The sequence below is a fragment of the Thunnus maccoyii genome, chromosome 15, assembly GCF_910596095.1.
Source record: "Thunnus maccoyii chromosome 15, fThuMac1.1, whole genome shotgun sequence".
NCBI classification, from domain to species: domain Eukaryota; kingdom Metazoa; phylum Chordata; class Actinopteri; order Scombriformes; family Scombridae; genus Thunnus; species Thunnus maccoyii.
Genome location: NC_056547.1, coordinates 13781455 through 13802280, shown reverse-complemented (window position 1 = coordinate 13802280; position 20826 = coordinate 13781455). Strand labels below are relative to the sequence as shown.

Sequence of the window (20826 nt, the reverse complement as noted above, 5' to 3'; positions counted from 1 at the left end):
AAAAAGTCTTTGGTTGAGGGTTACATTTAGACATTGATTTGTTCCGAGGAGTCACTAGAATCATTCATCATTTCCCTCTAACAATGATACACCATTTTAAAAAAAAACTAATTATTCCAGAAAAATAGAGGAATCAATACAAGAATTCATGTACATATTCCTGCATTCATCTGTTATCATTCATAGACAATACTGACTGACCTATTGAGAGTATGTGAATATGTGGGTGAACTGATTTTTATAAATTACAGAATCAAGAAAGAAAAACCTTTGAAAACAGTCAAGGTCAGTGAAAAATCATGTTTTTAATAAACCAAAACTTTCATCCATCACTCTTCAGTAAAAACACACAGTTCTGTTTGTGTCCACATGAAAATTGTGAGTTTTAACTAGAATTCATAAATCTGCTGCCAGGCCTGGTGGTCAGAGGTGATTGGGTTATTTATTTACATGGTCATAACTAGAAAAATAGCACAGAACAAAAACAATCAAAACTGCAGCTCTCCTCTTCTTCACCGGGCATCAAAAACAACCACTGGAGTCCATGAGTCAAGGAAAAGGAAACAAACCCAAAGATATTATAATTTTATGTCGTTTTCAATTATATATATAACAGACAAAAATCAATAAATCCTCTATTTGTAGAATCTGGAGACAACAAATGTTTTTTTTTTACTGACTACTGACAATCATTTTAGCAGTACATGAAATAAATAGTTACCTACTATAATAATGAATTCTTACTTTCTTTATACAATCAATACAGATGAGTTTCATGCACAAGTTTTCCATTAATCATAAATCTCTCTTTCTCACACACACACTTAAAGGATACATCTCTTTGTTCTCTTCTTGTACATGATCCTGTAACCGCACTCTCTGCATCGGATTGGATCACGAGCCTTAATTTCATTTTCAGTGTGACACTCTGCAAATATTACAGAAAAACTGTTTACAACATAACATGGTAATTATTCAGTTCATGCTGAAGCTTTGTTTGTATTAGTTAGTCGCTGCTGGTTACTTTATTTGCATAATGGATACACAGCAAAACTAAATTAACAGTGCATATTTAAAAAAAATAAAGTACGGCCCCAAATCTTATATTACATTTTGCTTATTTAGAAGCCAAAGATCTTAGGAGGCACAGTTAGGAATAATGTCCTCTAGCTATTGCAATGGCATATAGGTGATCAGATATAGATTATATAAACTGTGTGATCTGTATCATATATAGAGCTGCAACGATTAGTTGATTATACGATTGGTTGCCCAGTAAACAGAATATCTTTAAGTTGTGGAAAGAAGATGACATATGAGGGCGTCACGTTGGGCTTTGGGAAACAGTGATCGATATTTTTCGCCATTTTCTGACATTTTATAGACCAAACAACTAATCCAATAATCAACAAATTAATTGATAATAAAAATAATTGTTGAAGCCCTAATCATATATTCTATGGTGATTTAAGTGAGTCAATTTGTCATGAAAAGGTTCAACAGAAATTTCATTACTTTAAAACTTTATGAAAAAATATAATAATAATGCTTTCAAAAAGTATTTTGAACTTTTGTGAAGTACAAAAACTACAAATGGTTCAGTTCTACTAGAACTATAGCCTAGATAATGATAAGAAAAACACCAAAACCATAAGTAGTTATAGAAGTACCACGCACTAGGGCTGCAACTAACAATTATTTTCATTATCAATTAATCGATTGGTTGTTTAGTCCATAAAATGGTGAAAAATGTCGATCACTGTTTTCCAGAGTCCTATGTGACGTCCTCAAATGTCTTATTTTGTCCCGACCAACAGTCCACAATCCAAAGATATTCAGTTTACTGTCATAAAGGACTAAAGAATCCAGTAAATATTCACATTTAAGAAGCTGGAACCAGAGAATTTGGTTGTTGTTGTTTTTCTTAAAAACTGAGTCCAAACGATTTATCAATTATCACAATAGTTGGCAACTGATCAAATCGACTAATCGTTGTAGCTCTACTACACACTAAAACAGAAGTAGTTATATTAGCACTAATCGAAGATGTCTATTCTATTGTTTATATATTGTTATATTTCAGTTAGTTAATTTAGTTATTTTATATATATATATATATATATATATATATAGGGTACACATACATATATATATATATATATATATATATATATATACACACACACACACACACACACACATATATATATATATATATATATATATATATATACACATATACACGCCTTTAACTATATTTGTTTCTTCTTTTACCTACCTCACTGTTGTACCTATCTCCCTCTCCCTAGGATAAATAAAGTTAGTTGTCTATCTATCTATCTATCTATCTATCTATCTATCTATCTATAAGCAGCAACAGAGCAGAAAATAGGTCTGGCAGTATCGTTAACAACAGTATCAACTGTAGTAGCCGAGCTATTAACACACATGAGTAATATTTGCGTTGTACCTCCACATATGTAGATCATAGGCTGCTGTTTGGGTGGCTGTAAATCTTTCTGTGAATCCATTTTTGACCCTAAATGATGAGAGAAAACTGTTAATACCATCACATCTGTATCGTTACAACCTGCTAACACAGAAACAGCGGGATGCAGCCGACAGTTAGCCGGAGTCAACAACACTGGTCTTAAAAAGGTCAGAAAATACAGTATGAACACAGTAAACATGAAATACACGGAAGAAAAGCAACTAAATAAGGTATCTTACCGTTTTACTCGCTAACAGTTAGCTGTTTACCTCTCTTTTCATCTCACACTACTGCCTGCGCACACGCGTAGTCTTCTTCTACCTCGCAGCAACGTGGCTTCTGATTGGTCCTCTTCTTCCTCGTGGTTTGTAGTGGCGGTTGGCGTCCAAAATGTCGCAATACCGCCATCTACTGAATTTAAAATCTCCACTGACTAAATAAAATAAAATAAAATAATAACCCCATCCCACCAATTTCCCTCTCTGCTATTTTTCAGGTGTTTGACAGAAATTTAAAGCTTCTCTCAACAGTAGAAACTCACACAACAACCAGAAATCTCCTTGCTGCATCTAAAATTATGTACGTTTTCTCAGATTTTCTTTATACTCCAGCAGTAAAATTAATTACCATTGCCAAAAAAGGCCAAAAAACTTCACCTGATCCTTACAAAAGCAAAACTCGGCATGCTTCCTGACTGATTTGCCCTCCTTAGCATCTTGTCTCACATCATAACATTTCTTACCTATATCCTCATGCTTAATTCTCTTCTTAGATCTAACCCTCATTGTTTCTGCTTCCCTTACTCACTTTGGACAATTATCCTCCCATGCTGCATGATTCCCTTTGCAAAGAAGACACTCTGGATCTTTCTCACAGTCTCCTTTAAAATCTTTCTCCCAAACATTTACCACATGTGGTAAAATCACTCCTACATACAAACAAACTATGACCAAACTTCCAACAATTCTTGCACTGTAAAGGTTTGGGAACATGCTGCCTTACAGGGTACAACATGTGGTCCAAGAACATTCAATCAGACAGGTACTCCAAATCAAAGTGAAGCATAACAGATGTAGTCTCCTACTTTTCATTTCATCAAACCTCTTCATTCTATAGCCGTCTGTCACCCCTTTACGCTCTTAAATCTCCTTGTATTAACTCTGTGTGAGACTCCATCAACAACATGCCACTGGGTACATATCCATCCCAGCCCCCAACACCAAGATCTTCAAGACTTTTCCATCTGTGTCTTTGACACACACTCGACGACTTGGATGGTTTAATGTCGATCAATTTAACTTCACCCATTACATTCTTGATCCATCTTGCCACAGTGTGCTTTTCTGACAAAACTCCACATTGGTATCAGCACTGTAGGTAAAGTGAGTATCATAATGTTACAGGCAGTGTTGTAGTACTCAAGTCTGACTGATTTTCAGGACTTGTGACTTAGACTTGGACTTAGACTCAAGCATTGGCTGCATTCAGACTCAGAAGTTGGAGACGAGGACTCAGACTTGTTAATTGATAAAGACAGTTTGTTTGTTTTTGTTAGTTTTTTTGTAATAGGCCCTAAGAAGATATTAGCTATATTAATATAAAATGGTGACAGCTGTGTCATTTTTGTTTAATGTAGTCCTTTGTACCTTTGTATGTCAGCTCTTTGACTGCACCAGAGTGGAGCACTGGAGCCCATCTTGGAACTCGACTCAGACTCAATCTTGACGACTTGGACTCGGATTAGGGTAATGGGAACTCAACTCGGGCTCAGGTAAAGGGGACTCGACTCGGACTCAGGGAATGGGGACTCGACTCGGACTCAGGTAAAGGGGACTCAACTCGGACTAAGGTTATGGGGATTCAACTCGGACTCAGGTAATGGGTACTAGACTCGGACTGGACTCGGACTCTTCTTTGGTAACTCGGACTTGGACTCAGACTCGAATACTGGGAACTCAATACTCAACTCGGACTCGAGATTTAGTGACTTGACTACAACACTGGTTGCAGGGTTATTGCACAGTGACTGAGTTAACTAAAAAAAGAATGAACCTCATGTACATTAATTTTATTATTAATTTAATCAATTAATACTACTACTAATAATAATGTGAATATATAAGAAGTTCCCACTGGTTCACTCATGTTGTGTTGCTCCGAGCCGACAGGGGGCGCTGTGGTGAAATGTTACCTCCAAAAACTGTCTATCATCTGACGGAGACTCAGCTGGCCCTCCACTAGTTTTTGACAACAACGACTCAGTCGACAATGTTCACATGGTGACTACTGGACAAAAAACCGCCACAACCTACAATTAGTCTATTCCTGTTTTTATTCGTTGACGCTGTGAATCATGGAGCCGTCTGCGCCCAAAAGGTTTGTGTGTGTTTGTGTTAAACGCGCCTGTAAGCTGTTAACTGACTATTAGCTAAACGAGCTAACGTCGGAGCTAGCTGTCGTTCAGCTAGCTGAGGCTGCTAACCTCAGTTAGCTTTGCTGGTCTCCTCTCAAACTTTTTAGTTCGTTAAACTACAGTAAGTTAAGTTAATTGTTGAAGGTTTTAGAGGTAACTTTGGATATAAATCACAAACACCGTGTTTAACCTTCTAACAGTTCCCTGACATGTGTCTGTGTGCATGTTAATGTGGAGACATTATGAGCTACATTATTATTGTAGCATGTGATACAAAATTAAATGTGTAAATTAAATCAATCTCTCACCTCCGCTGTTTGACAAATCAGTATCCTTGGTAACTGTGCAGTTATTTGGTCTTGGTGTCATGGTAACACACTGGTTGTCTTGCCAACTAAACAGCAGCTGGTTTCAATGAAGAGCAGCATCTACCAGTAAATGTTGGTTTACTGGTCATAAAGGCTGTAGGTTTGGTGAAAGGTGTAAGATTAGGGCTGTAAGTAAAGATGAATTTTGTTAGTTGTTTTTTAGATTAATAGAATAATTTTTTGGTCTTTAAGATGTCTGAAAATGTTAAAAAATCGCCCATCATAATTACCCAGAATTGCTCATTTTGACAGACCAACAGTCCCAAACTAAAAGAAATTCAGTTTTTATGTAATTTGCAATATTTAACTGAGAAAATCAGTAAATCTTGAAATTGTAGGAACTGGAACCAGCAAAAGTTTGACACTGTTGCTCCTTCAATGATTTAAATGAATAATCTTTGATCAAAATGGTTGGCAATTAATTATTTATTGACTAATTGCTGTAACACCATATGTGACGTACACTTAATGATTTATCTGGCTGTTCTGAGTAAAATTAACGCTTCTACCTGCTTGCCATTTACCCACATTACTCATTTTTTTTAACCTTGTCAAATTTACCCAAAATATCATCACAAAATAATGAACAATAATGAAATCTGTGAAGACTATATAATGCAATCCCTTGCTGTATTGAACACATGCACAATCATTTGGGTTATAAATATATCTTGAACACTGGATTTTGTGTCTTTGAGTAAATTATTCATAACTTTTATATGTGTAACCAAATGCAAGATGCTGGAAACTACTTTGAGTTTGTTTTCAGATGCTTCTGTGGTGCCCTGGTTTAGTTTGGTTTCACTACTTGTTTTTAGTTACACTGAAGTTACAATTGATTTGCTCCATTTTTTTTTTTTTTTTTTTTTACAGCAAGCTGAAAAAGCTGAGCGAGGACAGTTTGACCAAACAACCAGAGGAAGTGTTTGATGTTCTAGAGAAACTCGGTGAAGGGTAAGAAGTAGGGCTGAACAACTAATCGAGATTTGAATGAAATCACAATATTGTTGTGCTGCGGAGATGTCCTGCAGACATCTTTGTTTGGTACAGATCCCTGCAAAAATCACACCATAATCATTTTACTATGTTTTTCAATTAAAATGAGAATAATGATGTAAAAATTATTATTAATATTGCAAATCATATCACAATTGTCAAAATAATTGCAATTAGATATTTTTTCAAAATCGTTCAGCCCTTGTAAAAAGTTCTTTTTCCCCCATTATGACTAACCTTCATTTCCACAACTGACTAGGTTACTTGTCTTGACTGCAAACTTCTCCTTTCTTCTTTCTAAAAGCAAACACAACATTCAGCACTTCTGCAATTTTACATTTTTGTTTATGTATAATGCATTAATTTGTTAATAATGTCTGTTATTAAATTGACTCAGGACATATTGTGTTGTAACTTGTGTGTATGTGTTTAGTTCTTATGGCAGCGTGTTCAAGGCCATCCATAAAGAGTCGGGCCAGGTCGTGGCCATCAAGCAGGTTCCTGTGGAGTCAGATCTGCAGGAGATCATCAAGGAGATTTCCATCATGCAACAGTGTGACAGGTTAGACGAGAACGCAGCTTTTACCTCCGCTTTCACGGCTTTAATTAGATTTTAAAGACTTTGTTGTCTCCCATTTGCATCCATAACTGACAAGATATCTTTTTGACTTCATAGCAAAGGTATCATTAGTTACCCGCACAGCTCTTTGTTGTTTTGATCTACGTGAGTTTCCTCACTTCTGCTATTTATGTCCTAAATGAGACTTGACTTTTTGCGTTTCCTTCTAGTCCTTATGTAGTGAAGTACTACGGCAGCTACTTCAAGAACACAGACCTGTGGATCGTCATGGAGTACTGCGGAGCCGGCTCGGTCTCTGACATCATCAGACTGCGCAACAAAACGGTGGGTGTTCACCGAGAGTCACTGCTCTGTGTGTGGCTGTACTGAAAGGTTACTGGTTCGAAAATGATCAGTGTTCATGTTTGCTTTGATGGATTTTAATCCGACCAGATGAAACATTTCTACACAGATATACTTACTATTATACTGCAGTTTTCTTTGAAAGTAACACTTATTTACTGAGGTCCTGACATGTGAAAACCAACATATATAAATACATAGATAGATATAGAAATATTTTAATAAAGCCTCAAGACCATCTTTGCTTCTATACGGTATTTAATAAACTATGTTATCATCTCATTGACTGATTGATTGTTTGCAGATGCACATCAATACACAACAGAAAGAAAGATTACTGAGTAGGACTTTAGTTATAGATGTTAACTTAACAAATGTAATAATTCACAAAGCATAATATGTTTCAATCGAGGAGGGAAACGTCCTGGTCGACCATGTTCTTGACTTGACTCAAAAGACTCATTTACAGCTGCAACAATTAGTCAATCGACAGAAAATTAATCTGCAACTATATTTATAATTGATTAAGTGTTTTGAGGTCATTTTTTTAAGCAGAAATGCTGAATATTTTCTCATTGGAGCTTGTCAAATTTGAGGATTTTAAGCTTTTTATGTCACTCATGACATTAAACTGAATATCTTTTGAATTTTTGACTGATCGGACAAAACAAGACATTTGAAGACGTCACCAAATTAATGTTTTTGAACATTTTATAGACACAATTAATTGAGAACATAATTTGCAGATGAACAAAAATACTTCTTAGTTGCAGCCCTGGACTCATTGCTTAAAGAATAACTATTCTTTCATTAATGCTTGAATCTCATTTCATTCCCTTTCTTTCTTTTTCCTTCTCATCGCAGCTCACGGAGGATGAGATCGCTACCATCCTGAAGTCGACACTGAAGGGTCTTGAATATCTTCACTTCATGAGGAAGATCCATCGGGACATCAAGGCAGGAAACATCCTCCTCAACACAGAGGGACACGCCAAACTAGCTGACTTTGGAGTTGCTGGACAACTAACGGTAACGTTGCTGATGTTTATAATAATGAGGTGGTGAGGATTTATAACAACAAAACCGATAATTGACTTCATTATTTGTCTACTTTTACTACTAAATATATTTAGATTGTTTCAATCATGCACTAAAGGATTAGATGAGGGTTTTTAGTAGCAACAGCAGATACTTGTGAACGTCATCAAATTTACACTTGGAATATAACTATTATTATTATTATTATTATTGTATAACCATTTATTGATTTTGTGAATCCATCTGATCCAATTTAACATCATATATTTTCTCTCAAGGACACCATGGCAAAGAGAAACACTGTGATCGGTACTCCTTTCTGGATGGCTCCAGAGGTGATCCAGGAGATCGGCTACAACTGTGTGGCCGACATCTGGTCTCTGGGCATTACGTCCATAGAGATGGCAGAGGGCAAGCCTCCCTACGCTGACATCCATCCCATGAGAGTGAGTGTAAAGTTTGTTAAAGAACTTTCAACAAAGTTTGGATTTGAGGAACCTACCACTCACGTCCCCCCCCCCCCTCCTCCCCCTTCTTTTGTCCTTTCTGTGATCCTACAGGCAATCTTCATGATCCCCACCAACCCTCCTCCAACATTCAGGAAGCCGGAGCTTTGGTCAGACGACTTCACAGACTTTGTCAAGAAGTGTTTGGTCAAGAATCCAGAGCAGAGAGCGACCGCCACACAGCTCCTACAGGTTGGAGGAAAGACAGATAAACACACACGGATATAAACATATAACAGCAGAACATACAAGCGTAGTTGTGCTCGCTTTAAAGACATGCTGATGTAGAAACAAAGTAATAATAATATGAATGCTCCATTTTTGTCAACAACATGTAAAAGAGAATAAATTAAACTTTTTTTTGTTTGTTTTCGTTCTTGCGGTTGTCAGCATCCATTCATCAGTCAGGCCAAGCCGGTCACAATCCTGAGAGACCTGATAACCGAGGCCATGGAGATGAAAGCCAAGAGGCAGCAGGAGCAGCAGAGAGAGCTGGAGGAGGAGGATGACAACTCTGTACGTATGCTCCTCAGTTCTAGTAAAAGCAACCACCAGATCGCTATACGTGTGAAGGCTTTATGATTATCTTGTTTCGTCCAGGAGGAGGAGACGGAGGTGGACTCTCACACTATGGTGAAATCAGGCTCAGAGGGCGCGGGGACCATGCGGGCTACCAGCACCATGAGCGACGGGGCACAGACGATGATCGAACACGGCAGCACCATGCTGGAGTCAGACCTGGGCACCATGGTCATCAACAGTGACGATGAAGAGGAGGAGGAAGATCAGGGATCCATGAGAAGTGAGTGCACACATGATGTTAATTTAACTCAGCGGAGAGACGGGATCGGAAGTAAAATGTTGACACTTAAATATATTCAAAAGAGTTTATAAGTGATGATCAACATTAAACATCCTTGACAAGGTGATTGTCTCCAAAATAGCTGCAACGATCAGTCGACTTATCGATTAGTTGATTGACAGAAAATTAATCGGCAATTATTTTGATAATCGAATAATTCTTTTACTGATTTTTTTTTTTTTTTTTTAAAGGAAAATGCCAAAAAATTTGTTGGTTGCAGCTTCTCAAATATGATAATTTTTAACTTTTATGTGTCATATATGATAGTAAACTTGATAACTTGATATCTTTGGGTTTTGGACAAAATATGACATTTGAAGACGTCACCATGGGCTCTTAGAAGCATTTTTCACTATGATCATGAACACACTTAATCGGAAAAATAATCAGCAGATTAATTGATACTGAAAATAATTTGTTCTTTTAAATGACTACTACTTAAATGATGTCAAGAACTTATTTTGGATTTTTTGCGTCGCTTAACATCAAACCAATGTATGAAATAAAACTTTGTAATCAGTATGTCCTTCATGAGTAGTTAAAAGACCTTCTTCCTCATCCACAGGACATGCCACCCCCCAGCAGCCCATACGTCCGTCCTTCATGGACTACTTTGACAAGCAGGACTCTAACAAGGCAGCCCAGCAGCAGGAGAACTACAACCACAACCAGCCGCAGGAGCAACCGGGCTACCACATCCAGTCCAAGAACGTTTTCCCCGACAACTGGAAGGTGCCTCAGGACGGAGATTTTGACTTTGTGAGTAACATCTTCCCTGAGTAATGGGGGCTTTTTTTATAATAGAAATTGTTGAACTGCGATGATTCAGTGCTAAAAATTGCCAAACAAACATTTCCATCAGGGTTAACCACAAGACACTAAATATGACTCATCCATTTTCCATTGTTTGTCTGTGTCTGTATTTGTTTGTTGCCATCTAGTTGAAAAACCTGGACTTTGAGGAGCTGCAGATGCGCCTGAGTGCCTTGGACCCCATGATGGAGCGGGAGATTGAGGAGCTCAGGCAGCGCTACACCGCCAAGAGGCAGCCAATCCTGGACGCCATGGATGCCAAGAAGCGACGGCAACAGAACTTCTGAGTGCTCCTCCCTGTCGCCTTCACCTTCTCGGTCTGGGTTTCCCAAAGCCACCATGACTACAAAACTTATGTCCACTTGACTCAGAAGAACTAAAAATGACCTCGTTGCTCTTGTTGGAAGCCCACTGCTGGTCTGGACTGACTGCTGACTGGAGGAACAGTCAGTCAGCAGAGGAGGAAAGTTGGTTTGGTTTGTTGCCTGGGTGACGTCCATTTTGGCCCCTGGATTCAACTCATACACACATCTGGATTGTTCTATACTTTGTCTGGATGCTGTTCGTCCATATCTCACATTTGTTCCTTACTGTGAAGTTGTTTTTAATGAATGATGATGCAGGAACCAAGCCTTGACGATTACACATCTGGAAGTCACAAAATTAATTTCCCCCTTTCTCAATAAATTTACCTTTCATGTTGCGCAGACAACCACCATCAAAGCATAAAGAAGGATCTCTTCTACGACATCCAGGCCAATATGTCACCCATCCTCTGGTAGCAGTGAGGCTATAAAGCAGTGCGGTCGATAACCAGTGGTCTTTTTTTTTTTTCTTTTCTTTTTTTTTTCCCTCAAACTTTTTACTTTCACTGTAAATAAAATAATATAGAGCCTAGTTTGGAAATACCTGCGACAAAAAGCTGTGGAGGTTTGTCCATGACCAAAGACAATCAAGATGATGTTGATTAAGTTGAGAATGCCTTAAAATATTTGAAAGCTGGTTTTCAAAAAGGAAAAAAAAAAAAAAGCAATGTCATAAAGAAAAACAACCAAGTTTTCCGAGCCTCACCTGGAGATGAGTCGGAAGTGGACGGCGGAAAGCAGAATGAACGGAAATCAGTCAGATGGTGAAGAAAGAAATGTTGCATGTTTTCAATCGTTTGTGGACCAGAAAGTTCTGAACTTATTTCGTTCATCTTTTGTTATCATTTATTTAATCTTTTTCCTCTTTAATTCTGATGTTCTGGGCTACTTTGAACATCGAGGGCAACATTTATATATGCCTCATAACACATCTGTCCCAGTTCTACATCCCTTTCTGAGCACAGACGTATCCACTGCTCTTACTTAATTTAAAAGCAGAGTCTTTACTCGAGTTAAAAACAAAGTTTAAATCCATATTCATTCCAAAATAAGAACAAATTTTAAAACTTCTATGATTTCCAGACAAGCAAAATCATTCCATAACACCTGTATGACTTATTTTTATCTCTCAGGAGTCTTTAAAAATCCTGTACGTCTGTTTTATCGTTCTAATAATCTTGTTTTCTCTGATTGTTCCACACTTTGATTGATAGATCTGAGTATGACTTTATAAAACATTTCATCCAGATGTGGAGACATCCTTTACATAAAACAGCGGATGTGGAAGATAACGGTTCAGGGCTAAGAGAAGAAAGCAACGAGTTGTCAAGTTAACTGTTGTACAGCTGTTGTCCACTTCAGGAGAAAAGCATCAGGTTGAGACGATACACTCAAGTGACTGATATCAGACAGCCGCTGCATCAGCCACACGTCTAACGTCTGAATTTCAGACTTTTTTTTATTTGCATTAAGAAATTTTTTTTTTCAGGTTTCCTTGCAGGTTTCGCTTCAGCAGTTATGAGTGAGAGAGAATGTTGCGGTTACGAGATGTGATGTTATTAATGAAGGATGGAAGATGTCGTGCGTTTCGTGCATATTTGTGAGTTAAAAACTGTACTTAGGCGAGAAACTGTCCGGGTCCGAGATCAACTGCGTGTTGTGAAATCACTTCTCCTCTGTGTGAGTGAAGGTTAGTGAGGCTTTTGAGCAGCGGTGACGGTTTGGAAACCCACACTAACGAGATGATGACGAAGGAATCAAACTGTCAGGGCTGGAATTTACTTTGTGTTGATGTTTTTTTGATTTTTTTTCACATGTGCTAATAACGACCCTTTGAATGAATTCAGACTGTCCTTATACTAAAACACATGTATGTCTGCAGGTTGCTGTTCCATATGAATGTTAATATGCAGTCTTGACACGCTGCATATTAATTTTAATGATATAGTAACCTTATATCGATCTGTTACACTATCTAAATGTCTTATCTGATGGACAATGTGGCCAAAACGAGGCTGACTTTTTAAAAACTTTGATCCAAATTTCAATCAGTACTTTCTCATGAATGATCATGTCTGTTTGTTCTTCAAAATGTTTGTTTTTTGTTTTTGTTTTTTCTGAACGAGGAATCATTACCACACTTACTATGAATTGACTGTCACTCACTCTTTGATGATTTTTTTTTTTCGCTTTGTGCTGAAGTCTGCAGTGCATCGGCAACTTACATACAAGCATTCACACTTTTATTATTTATTAAAATATGTATTTTTCTTTTTGTGACACTGGTTTAAATATAGAAGCTGACATGGCTGTTAATATTTTTGCCCTTTGTCAACTATATGTGGCTTGAGTTCTGTGTGTTTTTAGACTATGCATGTTTGCAGCTTTTAACGAAAACTTATCTGCTCTGTTTGAAATATGACATTGTTGAAATTCTGCCATATTATGTATAGTTATCTGAAATCTAAAAATCACTTTTTTTGATATATAGCTTATATGATTTCATTTATTTCCACTGTTATTTCTGCTACTTGAGGGTGTAGAGTGGAATGTAAGCATTTATGTTTGAACCACTTAATTTATTATCTTTTTGTTTGTGAAACTTTATAAAGTTTTGGAAAAGGTGCAAGAAATAATAAAAGTTACTTCTAGTTAACCATAACTGCAGCCTTTTATCTTATCTTTGACTTCATAACTGGACATTTGAACCTCTAGATTGAACTCTATTTCAGTAAAAACACAAAACACCTGTCGTACCGTAATGGTTAAACCACGGGTGCACTTATTTTTCATTTGCACCCTATTTCGAGAAAAAAGCTCCTCTAAAAATGCAGCGTGCTCTTGTCAACACACATTACGGTAGACTTTACGGCGGCAGCTGTTTCTCCATAGTTTGTTGCACAACTACTTTCTTCATTCGCATCCCCTCTGCTGTGTAGAAACAAATCAAGGAACCATGTCTGCACTCAACAGAAAGATTGTCAACACCGCATCAGCCCCAGGTGCGATCGGACCATACAGGTAAGAAAACTTTTAACGTCTGAAATATGCGTGAATCTGTCTACAGCAGCACGTGCGGTGGGTGCAGCAGCTGGTGCATAAATGTTTGAATGAATGGGGAAACAGCAGCACAGTTCAATATTTGATCAGGGGCGGGTCTTAGTGTGCAATGAACTCACCCGCCTGACTTGAACCCATAAAAAAGTACTAAAGTTGAACTTTTAGCAGCAGCAGAGTAGAAATCTCTCTGACTAAGAGGCTTAAAATGGCAACTATTCGTCGACGAATCCCTTACACACCAAAAGCTCCTGTCAGACAGGGAATATACAGGTAAGAATTAATATCTTATCATTATTTCAATGAAGGTAGGCACAGACATAAACCACAGATAGAAAAAGTGTTAAATTTGTGTTATTTGGTGACTAAAACAATGACCATAAATAAAAGAAACAACACCGAATTAATCAATTTCTACTGTAAAATCATGTTTTTTTCTCTCTTTGATTGAATCTGTGCAGTTGTTTTCATGTTGATGCAACACAAATTGAGGGGTGTTGCTGCTCTGACCAATAGGATATCAATGGGTGGAGTTTAAGCAGGAGATTGTAGTGTGCTGATGTCCTTCATTCATGCATTCATGACCTTAATTTTTGCCTTAATTAACTGTAAAGATGTATTCTGATTTATGGAGATAAAATTATCTTACAAAACTTGTGTTTAAAGAAGCAATCGCCAGGGTATCTGCAGGTCTTGAAAGTCTTTGAAAAACAGTTCAGTTTCCTCTAAAAGTGGCTTAGAGGGTATTAAAAGTATTAAATTTAAGTTACAGAAGTCTTAACTATTTTCTCTTGCCAGCTGCAGGCAGCACTCTTAGTAATAGTACGTTAGTAAGTGTCTTTAGTTGCCTACATCTATAAACTATTAGTGGTTTGTGCTGCAAGAAGCAGCAATGCTTTCACTATCGCTACAGTCGCTAGGAAGCTCATCCACTTATTTCTAATTTAGCAAAAATTTAAATGAATTAATCATTTTTTAAGTGGTTAATCCATCCATCCATTTTTCTGCTGCTTATGTGGGTCCTGGTCACATTAATTTAATTATATCATTAGGAATCGTTGTTATGATTTGCTGGGAAGTACTGAAAAAAAGTGATATAATAATCATAAATAATTCTTGTCCATACACTTTCATAATTAATAATAAGATAAAATGGTCTTTAAAAGTTTTAAATGTGACCTTGCTGAAACCCTGAATCAAAAAAAATATGTAGTTTGGAAAGACACATTTTGGTTTAAAGACTGTCACGATTGAATAAGTGTGACTGAGAAGAGACTAAGTCATGTTTCATGTTCGATTATGTGGAGAGAAATCCATCTTCATCTTCATCTTCACGGCTCAACGCAACAAGTCCACATTGTCAGCGGCGTTCACAGAAATGTAGGAAAATATGAAGTAGTTAACAGGAACATCACAGACTGATGGTATTAAACTGTGTGTGTGTGTGTGTTGTCTGTTTCATCCTCAGCCAGGCGGTGGTTGTGGACAGGACCATGTACATCTCGGGTCAGCTGGGGCTGGACGTGGCCTCTGGTCAGCTGGTGGACGGAGGAGTTCAGGCTCAGGCCAAACAGGTGAGACTCACGGACGGTTGATGATGGCCGAGACGACACTTACTGTAACATCTGCAGTTATTTGATTAGCTTGTACAGTTTTTCTTTAGGCTCACAGTTTTAGCTTTTACGGTTTTATTTAGGTTGAACAGTTTATGTTCAGTGTTTAATGATGTTTCATTAGTTCAATTTAGGTTGTATAGTTGTATTGTTCTGCTCTGCTTGTGTATTTACCCATAATGGCATTTTATTCTTATTTTTATTTATTTATTCTGTTGTATTTTCTATTCTGACGTTACTTTCCTGATGCACATGTAACCCCCTCTTATCTTGTCTTATCTTATTTCTATTGGCTGAGAGGGTGATTAAACTAAAAAAGTCTAAAAGAGAGCCACTGTGCATAATTTTTACTGCATTTCAGTGATCTATGTGTCATTTTTTACCAAGTAGGAACAGTATTTACATATGTAATTAACATTTAAGATCATCAAGAAGCACAATTATGTGCCAAATGCTTTTGACCGCAACAAAGAAATTAATCCATCAGTGAAGCCTATTTTAATTTCCTGGAGCAGTCAGCACAGAAACAGAGAACAACACAACTGATTATAGCACTTCACTACTTTAATATTTCTTAAATAATTGATCGAGGCTCAGTAGGTTCAGTAAGTTTGTTTCTTGAAATGAAAAGAGCACAAGATGCATTAATATGAAGATCAATATATGAATGTTATGGTAACTTGACTTAAAGTAAAGATGCATTTCTGCCCCTGAATTTAGATTTTAAGTGTCAAGAACCATTTTATAATCCTCTTTCTTCTTTTTTTAAGTGCTTCTGAAAATAAATTTACCGGTATATTTTTTTAAAACCAATTAAAATAAAAATTGACACAGATAATTAAAGATGAACAAAAAACTGCTTCCATAAAATAAAATAAAAATAATAAAAACAGAAAATTAAACAGACTGAGCAACAAAGACGAGATCAATACACTGACAGCAAGTGAATCAAAGTAAGAGGATGTTTACCATCCCTCATCTTAATGGCTATTCAATTAAAAGAAAAAATATAAAAAGTGAGATTAAAAATTGATCGACTGGGTATCACAGTGACTCATCTCTCGTCCCTCAGGCTCTCATCAACATGGGGGAGATCCTCAAAGCTGCCGGCTGTGACTACACCAACGGTGAGATCTCACTTCTGTCAGACTGATCCGTCTTTCAGCTGCTGCTCGTGTTTCATGTTGCTCAAAACAAACTGACAGAACGAACTTTTCCATTTCAGTGGTGAAGACTACTGTGCTGCTCAAAGATATCAATGACTTTAACAGCGTCAACGAGGTCTACAAGACGTGTAAGTCAAATCTTTGTGTTTCATTTCCAAACTCAATGTACTCATACATAAACATATAATGAATGACACTATAATAAAACACAGTTATAATAATGTAAAATATGTTGTCATAGAAGAAGTTATAATTGTTGACATTGATGGTGGTGGTGATACTACTAATACTAACAAGTATTGTCTGTGTAGCTGATTGATAAATAAAAAACTGAATTTGATTCAGTCCTTCTGCAGTTGAAGGAAACAGAAATGTTTGAGCAGACTTGAAGGTTAACAGTCATTCATTAAATTATACAGGCCTCGAGAAAATCGCATCAGCAGCAGAGATACATCACCAAGTTTTAAAAAACACAGGATGGAAAAGGGGTTATATAGTATGTTTTTGCCCCTGAACTTACCGATAACATTTCAAATATCGTCTTTCTTTCCTGTATTTGGTCGAGTGCCTGGTCAGCAGAGAGACGTAGAGAAAACAGGATGGAAGTACATATAAGGCCTGTAGGGGAACAGACAGACATCAAGGCCACAGCACTGTTTCCCTGAGAAGCAGGTGCAGCTGTGCACCCGTCTCCCCCTCATGGTTAAGATAACATATGGAGGACACATACTACATCAAATCTGGAGTACACAGTGGGGCCTCTCAAGGTTGGGAAAGCTGGGTGTTTTCCACAAACTTTTCCTTAGCAACATTATACATTTTTTTCCATCCATAGCCAACGTCTGATAGCTTATTCCTCTGTGTCATTGTTGTTCAAAAACCTATTAAAAACACACCGATGAGCCACACTGTTGCACTGGATGACACATTCCTGAAATACCATGAACCTGACCGCTGTACTTAACTTTGTATACACAGTTCTGCTGTAGATAATACTCTTTAGGGAACCCAATGTGGAAAATAGTCCCCAACAAATGCATTTATTTCCTCCTGTTTGAGTAACGTTTGCTAAAAACTGCAATACCCAACTGTTTTAGAAAATTACTGAGCATTTTGTAAAAATTAAAATACATATTTGTGAGTCATTTTTAAAGGTTTAAAGAAGGGTGAGAGCGACTGACAGGGAAGGAAAGTTAGAAATTGACTAACTTATCGTTGCTTTTGGTCTTTCTATAAAATTTGTTGACAATAAGAAAAATATAGAATAACATTAATTTCATGCTAGAAAGCAGATGGTATTGGAAAACAATGGATGTGCAATTACTTTGGTTTTCAAATGGAATTTCTAAAATTTACTGTATGTTGTAATTATTACTCCCTAAATGTATAAATAGCAGCCACATGGGGGCGGCCAAGATTGTCAAAGCTGCTGTTATATTAATGATCAGTCACCTGAACACTTTAGCATTTATTAGCAGGATATAAACACTAAATAAATGGTTCATAACACATTATTAAGTATTTGTAAGCAGATATAAGTGTTTATTAATGTAACAACCACAACTAACAACTATAACTCTTCTGGGTATCCATAAGTAAAGTAAAGGCTCGTATATAAACATATAATGAATGACACTATAGTTAAAAGCAGTTATAATAATATAAAAGATGTTGTCATAGAATAAGTTATAATTGTTAACAAATACTGTATATTAATGAACTTATATATTGTTTATATATAAACATATATGTCTTATAAATGCTAAATAGAGCGATTTAAAGAAAAGTGTTACGTGGCCAATTTTATTCACTTTATACTGTATAATTATTGTCTGTCAGAGAGTAATTACTGCACAAATATATAATTTACTGTTTTGTAACTGGTTTATTTAATCAAACATATCAATATGAAGGATGGATTAGAGGCCAGTTCATCTTCACCAGCTACTTCCATCTAAGTGTTATGATTAGTGAGACTCGCTATTTAACTGGATTCAAACCTCGATGTCAGCGAGTATGTAGCCTGCTGAAGTGTTCTTGAGCAAGACACAGTATCTCTACCTGCTCCAGCAGTGCTGATCTGTAGTTGAAAGTGAAAATTTCTTTGTCATGGGAGGATTTCAGTCTCCGAGACTCCGAGGTCGGTGGTCATTTGTGGCCCCTCTGTGGTCACGAGTGCCTCATATTTCACTGACATCTCTCAGAAAATGACTGACAGGTTTAGCATTCACCTGACAGACACAATGAATGCACAAAGTCTGGGCATTTCCTCTTGGATCACAACAGACGGGGGGTAATGGAAGCCGCAGAGCCCAGTGAGTTGTAAGTGGACACCGGCATGCAGGCACACAGATGTAACCCAACTCCTTCCAGCCAGTATAGCTGCACAGGCCATTGACTCGGGTTCAAGCCCAACCTCCCAACTCTACTCAACCCTAAACCACAGGCAGGGAACTTTCCCTGACCCTGATTAGAGGAGGGAAAGGACCAGTGTGGTCCAAAGTCATGTCAATTTTGACGTCTGGGCGTCCTGTGTTGGATGTCTTACTCCTCTCTCTACCTACATTTCCTGTCTTTTGGGAGGTTTCAACCAAAGAAAGGGCCAAAAAATGCTTTAAAAAAGGAAATTTCAGCTACTAGTTGAAGTTATGGCATATTTAGATAAATATCATTACTTGAATTTGCCGCTTTAAAAAATCAACATTTGGAGATTTGTCTCTTTTTTGTCTCTCTTATTAAAAAAAAGTTGCTCAGTAAAAAGAACTGCGGCTGTGAAAAATACATTTAACTGGTGTATATTATATTCTTGTCCTTTTTTTTAACTGGCTCTTTAATTAATCAGGAAGACAACCTTGTGGAAAAAGTTGTGAACATCTGGACTTATTAACATTTACAACTGTGGATTAGATGGCTTACCAGAAACTCATGACCCTTTATTAGACACTGACTAATATTTGCAACTGCAGAATTGATTATTGTAAAGTGAATAAGACATTAAAGAGCAAAATAAGAAGATAAAGCAAGTTATACACCAGATGTACATCAGCAAAATAGCAAACTGATGTATAAATCGTTTCTAAATAAATATACCATATTTGAAAGTCGACAAAACAAACATTATGCACATATAATTAACCTGATGGCCTTTGAGTTTTCTTCTCCTATAATATAAATATAATGTAACATGTTCTCCCTCCAGTTTTCCGCAGTAACTTCCCTGCCAGAGCTGCCTACCAAGTGGCTGCGCTCCCCAGAGTGAGTACCAACAAATCCTTTATACTACTATCGAACCGCAGCACACTAATAGTACATAAAGTTCATACACAGGGTGAAGGTGGAAATTCATGATAGCTAGGTGCATGTTCATTCATGCGTGTTATGCATTTTCCATCATCCATGTGCGGCTGTCCTCGCTATGAGTGGACTGTAAAATGGTACAAATCAATATTGTTTTAATGCTAACAGGAAGCAGATCCAGATCTAGTAGCAAATCACAAGTATCTGGATGGTGTGTGTGTGTGTTGGATGATATTGCTTTGTAGTGTTTTATTACCAACATTCCTTTTTTTCTCATCTCCTCACTGTCTCTTTGTCTCCTCCTTCAGGGTGGACTGGTGGAAATCGAGGCGGTTGCCGTCGTCGGTCCTCTCTCAGACTCCTGACTAACCAGCAGTATCACAAACAAGCTGTAGTTCAGCTATCAAGTGACCTTATACAGTAGTTGTACTGTAGTAGCCTCATGATATTTCCATATAACACATGAAAGACCAAACTAGGATCTTGTTGACTTTCTTTCTCTTTATATGCAGGTTTTAGTATTCATTGTTGCTCCACTGACCACTGTGGCTGGTTGAATGCACTGCTGAAACATTTCCAGTATACCTCTGTAAAACCACTGATCATTAGATTAAACCCCTAAATATCAGAGCAGCACTTAATTTAACACCCTACATACATACTGTACATGAAATAGACGGTGATGATAATGTGAGATTGTACCTTTATCACCAGGCTAACATTACCAGGCCACAGTGGTTAGATTCAGTGTCAGATGGACTTCCTGTTGGAGGTGTTTCTGGTTTAGTAACTCATCTGTTTTATTCCAGAGAAAATGAACAAACATTTGCAAAGAAAAGCAGCTCTCACTAATAAATAAATGCAGTAAAACCTCAGATCCTGGAGTGTTTATTCACCTGAAAATGTAACTCTTCATCCT

The 20826-nt window shown here is 37.2% G+C and overlaps 3 protein-coding genes across 4 annotated transcripts; 2 read left to right on the top strand and 1 right to left on the bottom strand.

Annotated features, from left to right (window-relative positions):
• Positions 1-285: 285 nt before the first annotated feature.
• Positions 286-2841, bottom strand: polr2k (RNA polymerase II, I and III subunit K). The gene is made up of 4 exons (XM_042435673.1): positions 2731-2841; positions 2471-2539; positions 836-928; positions 286-535 (listed from the first exon to the last, which is right to left on the bottom strand). The coding sequence occupies exons 2-4, from the start codon at positions 2529-2531 to the stop codon at positions 513-515; spliced, it is 177 nt and encodes a 58-aa protein (XP_042291607.1). The 5' UTR covers positions 2532-2539; positions 2731-2841; the 3' UTR covers positions 286-512.
• A 1790-nt stretch (positions 2842-4631) lies between these two features.
• Positions 4632-13436, top strand: stk3 (serine/threonine kinase 3 (STE20 homolog, yeast)). The gene is made up of 11 exons (XM_042435672.1): positions 4632-4867; positions 6146-6226; positions 6702-6830; positions 7058-7172; positions 8055-8219; positions 8507-8674; positions 8789-8926; positions 9125-9250; positions 9335-9536; positions 10162-10355; positions 10538-13436. Exons 1-11 carry the CDS (start codon positions 4845-4847, stop codon positions 10694-10696), a joined length of 1500 nt encoding a protein of 499 aa, XP_042291606.1. The 5' UTR covers positions 4632-4844; the 3' UTR covers positions 10697-13436.
• A 190-nt stretch (positions 13437-13626) lies between these two features.
• rida (reactive intermediate imine deaminase A homolog) lies at positions 13627-20782 on the top strand. Of its 2 annotated transcripts, none has more exons than XM_042436386.1 (6): positions 13627-13795; positions 15300-15405; positions 16517-16571; positions 16670-16738; positions 19810-19865; positions 20216-20782. In XM_042436386.1, exons 1-6 carry the CDS (start codon positions 13731-13733, stop codon positions 20270-20272), a joined length of 408 nt encoding a protein of 135 aa, XP_042292320.1. In that variant the 5' UTR covers positions 13627-13730; the 3' UTR covers positions 20273-20782. The 2 variants fall into 2 exon arrangements, with proteins under 2 accessions (XP_042292320.1, XP_042292321.1); XM_042436387.1 differs by lacking the exon at positions 13627-13795 and adding an exon at positions 13900-14104.
• Positions 20783-20826: the final 44 nt, after the last annotated feature.